At 60.7% G+C, this 9,017-nt stretch overlaps 1 protein-coding gene across 3 annotated transcripts; it reads right to left on the bottom strand.

Moving 5' to 3' along the window:
- Positions 1–502: 502 nt before the first annotated feature.
- On the bottom strand, positions 503–8,160 carry AGPAT2 (1-acylglycerol-3-phosphate O-acyltransferase 2). Of its 3 annotated transcripts, XM_040531067.1 has the most exons (7): positions 7,856–8,160; positions 3,865–3,998; positions 3,408–3,583; positions 3,185–3,280; positions 1,813–1,885; positions 736–869; positions 503–630 (listed from the first exon to the last, which is right to left on the bottom strand). In XM_040531067.1, exons 1-7 carry the CDS (start codon positions 8,041–8,043, stop codon positions 628–630), a joined length of 804 nt encoding a protein of 267 aa, XP_040387001.1. In that variant the 5' UTR covers positions 8,044–8,160; the 3' UTR covers positions 503–627. The 3 variants fall into 3 exon arrangements, with proteins under 3 accessions (XP_040387001.1, XP_040386999.1, XP_040387002.1); XM_040531065.1 differs by having other exon boundaries at positions 503–869; positions 7,856–8,158; XM_040531068.1 differs by lacking the exon at positions 7,856–8,160 and adding an exon at positions 6,263–6,702 and having other exon boundaries at positions 503–869.
- Positions 8,161–9,017: the final 857 nt, after the last annotated feature.

Below are 9,017 nucleotides of genomic sequence, written 5' to 3'. Positions count from 1 at the left end.
TGTTCAGACAGGGGAAATCCAAGCCCTAAGAGACATTTAAAAGGCTGGCTGGCCGCATGCACTCCCCTTTTCTGCCCACCTGAAGTTATTGGCCCTAGGAGCTTTCCACAAAGTGCGAAAGACTTGGCTAAAGAGTGCCTGGGCAATGCAGAGCCCCAGCACAAAACGCTGCTGAGACCCAAAGGCATCTCTCAGAGACAGCTGTGAGCTCTGCCCTGCCTGGGGAGGACACCGTGCTCCCAGCACGCACGGAGTTGGGCTTTTTACCCAATTTTCAGCCTGGTCTGAGCAGCGTCACGTGCAGATACGCATTGCTGCCTGGTGGCTTTCCATCTGGGGCCGTACAGGGCCAGGCCAGCACCTAACACAGGCGTGGGGACACGGGGCAGGGCCCAGCCTCCAGCCAGGCTTTCTTCATCGCCCCACAGCAGCTGCCCGAGCTGGGGAACTCACCTCTCTGGTCATTGAGCCCTTTGGTAGCACAAGTTTGATGCCTGAGAAATACAGAAAAAGGAGACGTTTCATTGCAAGATAATGTACCCAGAAGAGAAATCCACTCAATGGGGAACCTCAGCGCTGGCTCAACACGCCTCGTGTGCCAGTCCACGATGTCCCCAGAGTTAGAAGTCACTGCAGAGGAAGAGAAGTTCCTTGGGTATTTGGCAACAGACAGGTCCCTTCAGCCACCACCGCATGGTGCCGCCACTGGAGGAGCATCTAGGACGAGTCCTTCACCTCGCCTGGGCGGCCGGACAGCCTGAAGAGGGTCTCCCTCATGGTGCGGTAGCATCTGTCGGTAAGGTCAGAGACATCGTCTGATGTCAGGCCTTTGGTCTCTATCGGAGGCAGAACCTCAACCTTGATTTTGCCTGGGAAGACAAGAAGAGCCTGTGAGAATCCCCCACGCGATGGGAGCGCTGCTCTCTGCCCTCCCGGGACACCTGCGCCCCCTGCCCAGCCCTCACCCCCCAGGGCTCCAGGCACCCACCCTCAGGCATCCACCCCTGCCAGCGCAGGCTGTGCTGCCCTCAGGGGAAGAGATCGCTCTGGGAATTAGGCCCTGTCCTGAACAGCTGCACAAAGCAAACGGCAAAGCACTTCCCATGCCCCAGTCTGCAGAGCAGGGCAGGAGAAGAGGCTGCAGGTTCTGGCAGCGTCGTGCTTTGGGTTAGGCCCCTCCGCCCTCAGCAACAGCCAAGCCCATGCCACATATCAGGGTGTAAATCCACATCAGGACCCAACACTCTCCTGAGAGACTGCAGGAGCGGCTGCTCTGCAGGGTTTTCAGCCAAGGCTGGGGCGAGCACGCAGGGCTCAGCCTGAGCCAGGCGCTCCCTCCATCTGCTCCTACCCGGCCTCCTACCTTTGGCTGGCTCTGCTGAGCCAGGCGCGGAGCATGCAGAGCTCCCAGAATTAGAGTTACTGATCCAAGCTGGTTGAAAGCCAACTTTCTGCCCAGCACTTTCACTGACAGCCTTCTGAGCATTAATACAACTTGCAGAGGGGTCCCTGCTCTGAAAGGCCAGGAGGCAGACCGTGCTTGCTTCTTCCCCAAAGCCCGAGCCCTCACCCAACGCCCCTGGCTGTGCCAGCTATGAGAGGGCGAGGTGGTGCCCCGTTCTTAATGAAAACTTGGCATATTTAATCGCATTCTTTCCCGAGTTAACCCAGCCCAGGCTCTGGTGCCAAGCGTTTGAACTGCCTCCACACATCTGCCAGCAGGGCTCCTCCTGCTCAGCACCGCTTCCCTCCCACCAGATCTCCACATGGAGATGGCATCGCCCCCCCGTCTCTGTAAAGTTTCTTTCGTACCTGATGTGAATAGATTCTTCTTTGGGTTATAGAAGGTGGTGAAGGAGGAATACACCACGGGGATCACCGGGACCTTGGGGAGGAAGAGGGGAAAGTTACTCGCACTGCAGCATTTCCGCAGCAGCCCAGGGCAGGGCAGAGACAAGCCACGAGTCCCACGCAGCAGGGCTGGCTCTGGGCCGTTTGGGGCACACAGCCCCACAGGGGAGGCTACACTTCAGTCTCAGGCAGCACTCAGCCTGGCTCCTCCCAGGGCAGGCTTCGAAACGCAGGTAGTTTCCGACCTGCAAGCACTATAAGGTGCCTGTTTTGACAGGCCTTCTGTGCTGGGTAAGCACGAGCGTGGGGCAGGCCAGGCGCTGTGCCTTCAGCTGCTCAGGGAGGGCGTCATCACCAGCAGCCCGTTGTTCCCAGGGGAGCCTCCGACAGGCAGAGACACAGCCGGGAGGGCAAGCACAGAGCCACGGTGTTTTAGTGCTGGTAACACAGACACAAACTGCAGTCGGTGACTCACGGGGAGTGTAAACAGAGGTGGGTGCCGTTTCCGCCAGCAGCCTTTCCCACTGGCCCCACCACCCCGCTGGGGTTGCACCAGCCCTGGCAGGAGCAGGGATGGCACAACGCAGGCTCCACCTGGGCTTGTAGCAACCCCCCGGGGCTCCGGTTGGACACCACCACTCCTTTAGGAGTGCCGGCAGCCCAGAGCCAAGGAACCGTTTGTTCCCCCACTGACTGCTCACAGGTCTTGTCATTTTGGGGAGGGAAGGCATTTAAGACAACGCAGAGCGGTGCCATACGGCTGCCTGGGAAGGAGCAGCTATTTCTACGAAGAGCAAGCCCAGATGTTGCTCTAAAGCACGAGCATTAATAAACCCGAATCAACACTATCCTATCGCAGCCTGGGGGATTGAGAAAGGAATTGACAGCTTTGGGATCCTCCAGGCGAGCTCTCGAGGTGCAGGGCCCGCTGGGCTCCCTGCCAGGGGCGAGCTCTGCGCTGCGGCCGCTCTGCCAGGAGCTGCCCACGAGCCAGCCAGGAGGACCTGGCCCTAAAGCAGTTCTGCTCAGGGGTCAGGTGCGCCCATCCCCATGCTCTGCCCTCCAGATGGGACACCAGGACCACAGCAGTCAGGAGAGGGGACAAGGCAGCTTCTCCGCCGCCTGCGGCCACCCACTCCAAGGGGTCGTGTCACTCCTGCAGGGGAAGGGAGAGGCTCTCAGCTCTCGCTGGGCAGTGCTTGTGACACCTAATGGTGGTTTAACAGAGGAGCGCAGCCGCTTGAGAGCGAACAGACCCTGCGACTGTACAACCAGTCTGCGATGCCACTGCAAAAGCTTTCGGGGTCCCCACGCAGGGGCAAAGCGCTGTTACCTGTGCCTGGACAGCGACGTGAAACGCTCCCTTCTTGAACGGCAGCAAATCCCCGGTGCAGTTCCTCGTGCCCTCTGGGTACACCCACACCTTCACCTGCACGCGGGGAGATAAGGCTCTGCTCCAGCAACCCACTCGCAGCACTCCCTTCCTGCTGGCTGAGGCAGCAGCAGGACTGCCACGTCCCCCACGCCACCCCGCCGAGGGCCGCGGTCACACTCACGTTATCGGTCGCCATAGTCTTGGCCACCTCCGCCATCACCATCTTGGCACTGCTGGTGCTCTTCCTGTTGATGAAGATGACACCACCGAGGTAGATGATGAGCCCCACAGTGCCGGCGTACATCAGCTCCTTCTTTCCCACCTGGACACAGTCGTCGGGCAGGACCTCCATCAGCCCTAACGTGACGGCAGAGGGTGAGACCCAGCAGCCACCCCCTCCCCAAGCGCCTGCACTTGGACGGGACAAGAGACACGATCCGAGGCGGGGAGGGGATTGTGATGGCTCAGGGCGAGGGGAGACCCTTCCTGAATCCAGCACGGAGAGAGAAAGCTGGACCAGCTGCCTCGGTAGCGTAGACCAGTGCCAGGGCAGGGGGGCTGCGTGGCCAGGAGATGCCAGCAGGGTTTCCCAGGTGGCGAACAAGAGAAGTGCTCCCTCCCTCGGGCCAGCTCCTCACCCATCATGTCGAGGATGCTCTGGTGGTTGGACACGATGATGGCAGGGCCCTCCACCTCGAAGTTCTCCCGTCCTTTCACCTCAAACCTCAGGCCAAAGAAATACTTGAAGGTCTTGACTACAGTTTTGATGATCCTGGGGAAGAGAAGAGAAGAACGGTCAGACAGCAGCAGGGCAGGGATGTAACAGGGTCTGCTGCACCGTGCAGCACCAGAGTGGGTGGAAGGAGATGAGAATTGTGTTACAGCCAGCCTCCAGTCTCATTTGCCCTTGGTTCGCCTAGGTGCCTGTCCTGCATGACTGGTGCCATGTGCCCAAGGTGCTTCGGTTGCTAAGCACGGTCCTCTTTAGTGGGGAAATTTTACTGGAAGCCTGGGGGAAGCCGATTGTAACTTTGAGCCCGGACCACTCCTCCTGCTGCCAGTCCCACCCATTTATTGCTGCTCGTTTCCCTCTGTGTCACGGTCTGCTCCAACGCTACCGACACTTTCCTGCTGCAGTCAGCAGAGCCCCACAACCTGCTCTGACAGCTCTTCTAGGAACTGCCACTCCCCAGCGCATGGCCAACAGCCTGCGCCTTTCACCCGAGGAATGCTCTGCTGATCCTGCTCACTGCAGCGCTGGCAGGTGCTGCTTAGCAGGACTAGCAGTAGTGGGGTGTCTTTACCCTAGGGGAGTCCAAGAAAGGAGGAGAACAAAGGCAAGAAGCACATCCTGGTACAACGAAAGGAGGCAAGCAGTGAACGGGATGCTCCCCACGCAGCTTGGCCTCGGGGAAGTGCCCTTGGCAAAGCCATCTTCAAGCCAAGAGCTTCCTCCTGCCAGTTCGGTCCCCCAGAAGACCTTCAGGTCTGTCCACCAAGCTCCTGGCTTCCTTCCCTAGTGCCTGAAGGTCAGGGGCTGGCAGGAGGCACCAGCAGCTCGGCTCAGCCCTGCCAATGCATCTCGTGGGCTGCCGTGCCCTTGCTGAGCACGGACAGCCCGGGCTCTGTGGCCAAGCCCCTGGCAGCCCGCGGGAGCAGGACCCGTCGCCACCGCCCCTGGGCAGGTGGGAGCTGGGGACCCTCCAAGTGGGCCAAAGGACGCAGGCAGAAGCTGGCAGCACACGAGGGCTATTTTGGGCAGGGGAGCAGCCATTTGCCAGGACGGGAGGCGGAGGAGCTTGCACATGAGCAAAGCCCCCAGGAGCAGCCACCAGCACAGCTCTGCCTCCCCTAGAGCAGGCTCGCGAGCTGACCTGCCTCCAGCAGGCACCCGGACACCCTGTACCTTCTCCCTGCAGACAGGGGATGGAGCTTCCCTCCCTGCAGGAGGGGAAAGAGGGACAACATCAGCTTCTCCCCCACCACGGGGTCCTGCTGGAGGGGTACACACCACCACCCACCCGGGAAGCATCTCTGTCACCTGGGAGGGCAGGTGAGCAGCCAGCAGGCATCTCATCCCAGCTTGGCAGCAGCTCCCGGCATCTGTTCCCCAGAAGTTCTCCCCGTCCCTGCCATCAGCTCTTCAGCCACAAGCTCTCATCCGCACAACTTCCCTGGCTCGCTCCTTCCCGCAGCGAGGGCCGTGTTTCCGCGGGGTGCCCCGCCATACAGGTCCCTGGGGCTCTGGCTTTAACGCCAGAGTTCAGGGCAGGCCAGTGGCCGCGGGTAACTCTGCTGCGTGACACAGCTGCTATCAGTCCCCGGCATGCAAACCTGCTGCAAAGGTCAGAGCCGCACCCAGGGCAGGGAGGCTGCAGGGGTGAGGGGAGCACGGCCCGGGCAGGGACAAGGGGCAGGTGAGGAGAGACGAGGTGACACAGTCCAGTGAGGGCACGGTGGAGGCCATGCCACCGGACTGACCTAAATCCCACTTCTCCTCCCTTCTGACTGCCAACCAAAGGAGAGGTCGCTGCTCTGCAAGTCACGCTGTTCGGAAGCTGCCGGGAGAGGCTGGTTACACATTACTCAAGAGCAAACCATCCAACTTCCTCCTGCCAGTAAGGAGCGAGCGCTTCCTTGCACAAGATATGGCCTGAGCTGCTGAAAGAGGCAAAGGGGCAGAGCTCGGGGCAAGTGAAGAGGAACTGGGCGATTGGCAGCCCTGCTTCAGCTGGCCACGTCACCCACGGGGCTATGCAGATAGAGCTTACCCCCCTCCAGCCGTGCGAGCAGCTTCCCTGCTGGTGTGGAGGACCCTGACTCGGTGCAGTCGCAGCTGCAGGCAGCTGTAAGTCTGATGTACTTGTTGCCAGGCACAAGGAGCTAGTGGATAAATGAGAGGGAACGTGCCTTTCCAGCACATCTGCAACAGCTTGAGCCTGAAATCCAGCAACGCCGGCTTCACACGCACCACAGCCTGTGACAGAGGCTTTTTTAGGATCCTCTGATTTTGAAGGATTAATGCAGGCTGCTTACCAGATTGGAAACTCTCTCGCAAGAGGTTTCGCCACTAGATAAACAGATCTATCTCTATCAGCCATGGAGGGCAACCTCTTCCAAGTCACGGCGACTTGGCGCTGGAGCCAGGAGCACAGCAAGGACAGGGTGTTCTGCGCCAGGCAGCGACGCCGTTATCGCTGTCTGACCACCAGCATGTGCTCTCCTCCAACCCCTTTCCTCGCGGCGGTATAAACAGTCTGGGAGATTGCAGAAATAAGGAGCTTGTTAGATCACCTCAGCCACAGACCTCCCAGGAGCTAGGATACGCGACCAGGATCATCAGCCAGCGCCAGCGTGTGGAAACGATGGGCTTAAGTTACAGAAAAAGGGTGGTTCTGGCCAAAATTCAGCTCCGAGTTTCAACAGGAGAACTGTTCAGAGCAAGGGGTTCTTGTTCCCAGCAAAGTTCCTTTTTAGTTTTACAGATTTTAAAAGTTTTAAAGGGGTGGGAAAAAAAAAAAAAAAAAAAGAAAAGGGTGTTTCCATAACTGACATCACAAATTCTATGGGTTGCAGGGTTGGTTGTTGACTCCTGGGAGGAGGAGACCTTGCGCTGGAAAGGTTCTCCGGAGCAAGCCAAGGAAGTCAATGCCCGAGACGGAGCTGAGCAGGAGACCCTGGGGCACAGAGTGGTTCCTAACGCCCGCAGCCAGGCCATCGGGGCGCGTCGCAGAGCATGGCCCGGGGCAGGGCAGCGCGCAGGAGGCAGCGCGACCCACGCCGCACTTCCTCCCGACACCGCTCGCTCCGCCCCGCGCGGGGCACTGGGAGCTGCATCACACCCCGAAGCAGCCAAAGTCCAGCTCCACCGGCTGGGATGCTGCCCAACCTTTGATCCACGAGGATGCGTCAAGGCACCAGGGCTCCACTTTCACCCCCGAGGAAAAGGTCCCCCCCTCCCTGCCCACAGAACTCAGCCTGCGGGGCAAAAAGAGAAACGAAGCGGGGCTGACAGCGGGGCCTGGTAGCAACCAGCAGCACAAATCCTCACGTAGAGGGAGGACTTTGGACAGAAACCACCAGAGACGCAAGTGCTAACCCTGCCCCTAAAACACTCCTGTGCCTTCACCCACACAGGGGCTGCTCCTCTGCAGGAGCACCCCGGGCTCATCCCCAAGCACCGAGCACCCCGGGATGGCCGTGGCAGGACCCAAAGGCCACCAGCACGCCCTGGGCAGCTGTTTGGTGGCCAAGTTCTTCGTGCTGCTCCCCAGGCAGAGCACGGGGGTGTTTTTAAACGGCACAGCCATGGCTTTTGGAGGAGAAAGCACTGCTGGTGTCCAGCCTTCACCAGAGGCATGCCAAAGGGAGAGCCCTAGCATCACCCCACCTCCCCGCTGCTCCTGCCGGGGTCCCCAAACACAAGCACGGAGCAGGGGGCAGACAGGGGGGCTCCGAGCCCCCCCCCAACCCACCCTAAAGCCTGGAGGCCACCCCCAGTCTGTGCTCCGAGACATCTCCAGCAGCATCCCCGCGGCGTGGGCAGCACAACCGCGGTTCCCCACCACCCGCGCGTGTCCCGGGGCTCCCCCCCCCCCTCCGGGGCTCCCCGCTAGCCCCGGCACTCGCCTCATGTTCTTGACGGTTCGCCCGCCGTTGACCAGCAGGCAGACGGGCGCCGTGAACGCCGAGCAGACGAAGAAGAGCAGGTAGTAGAAGCCGATCCGCAGCGCGAAGTTGACGGCGGGGCTCAGCTCCATCAGGACGTGCAGCAGCAGCAGCACCGCCGCGCCCCACAGCAGCCAGCCCAGCTCCATGCTGCTCCCCCCCCCCCCCCCACGGGCCCGCCGAGCCGAGCCGAGCCGAGCTAAGCCCCGGCCGCCTCCAGCCGCTCGCCGTGGGTTGCCTCCGCCTTATGTGGGCGGTGCGACCGGCCCGGCCCCGGCCCGGCCTTGCCCGGCCTCCCCGCCCGGCCCGGCCCTCAGTCAGGCGGGGAGGAAACGGGGAAGGCGGCCGGGGCCGTCCCGGTGCTGTGGGGGGAGAAGGGGAGGCCGTGGTGGAGCCGGGAGGGGGGGCCCTGAGGTGCTTCACGGCACGGTGTGGGGGGTTTGGGGTGCCCCCGTGGTGTTAGGTGGGGTCTTTGGGTCCCTGCGTGAACATATGTGGGGGCTTTGAGTCCCCTTGTGTCAATCTATGGGGTCTTTGGGTCCCCTTGTGACAGTATGTGCGGTCTCTGGGTCCTCACATGAACATATGTGGTGTCTTGTGAGTCCCCACATGACAATATATGGGGTCTTTTGGTCCCCGCATGACAATATGTGAGGTCTTTTGAGGCCCCTCATAATGCTAGGGGGGTCTTTGGGTGCCTTCGTGACAATATGTGGGGTCTTTGGGTCCCCTCATGACAATATGTGGGGTCTTTGAGTCCCCTCATAATGCTATGTGGGGTCTTTGGGTCCCCTCCTGACTCTATGCAGGGTCTTTGGTTCCGCTTGTGATGCTACATGGGGTCTTTAGGTTCCCTCATGGTGCCCTGAGGGCTTTCTTTGGGTGCCCCCATGGTGCCATCTGGGGTCTTTGGGACCCGTCGTGGTGCCCCATCACCATGCCTCCCCGCAGAGGACCCTTGAGCCACGTGCTCAGCGGGTGGGAGTTCCCCCGCTGGCGCTGGGGTGAAGTCAGGATCAGGCCAAACAGCTTTGTGGGCGCGAAGCTGGCAAGGGAGATGAAAGGAAGTCTGCTGGAACCAGCACAAACCCTTTCTCTGGCTTCAGCAGGTTTTGCAACACTT

The sequence above is a fragment of the Cygnus olor genome, chromosome 19 (genome assembly GCF_009769625.2).
Source record: "Cygnus olor isolate bCygOlo1 chromosome 19, bCygOlo1.pri.v2, whole genome shotgun sequence".
NCBI classification, from domain to species: domain Eukaryota; kingdom Metazoa; phylum Chordata; class Aves; order Anseriformes; family Anatidae; genus Cygnus; species Cygnus olor.
The sequence above is the reverse complement of the archived record's forward strand: the minus strand, read 5'-3'. Positions and strand labels throughout refer to the sequence as shown.

Coding starts and splice junctions, on each gene's coding strand:
- AGPAT2 (XM_040531065.1), bottom strand. CDS start 8,043: ATGGAGCTGGGCTGGCTGCTGTGGGGCGCGGCGGTGCTGCTGCTGCTG. Junction 3,584..3,864: donor GAGCATCCTCGACATGATGG/GTGAGGAGCTGG, acceptor CCGTCACGTTAG/GGCTGATGGAGGTCCTGCCC. Junction 870..1,812: donor GAAGAATCTATTCACATCAG/GTACGAAAGAAA, acceptor TTGTCTTCCCAG/GCAAAATCAAGGTTGAGGTT.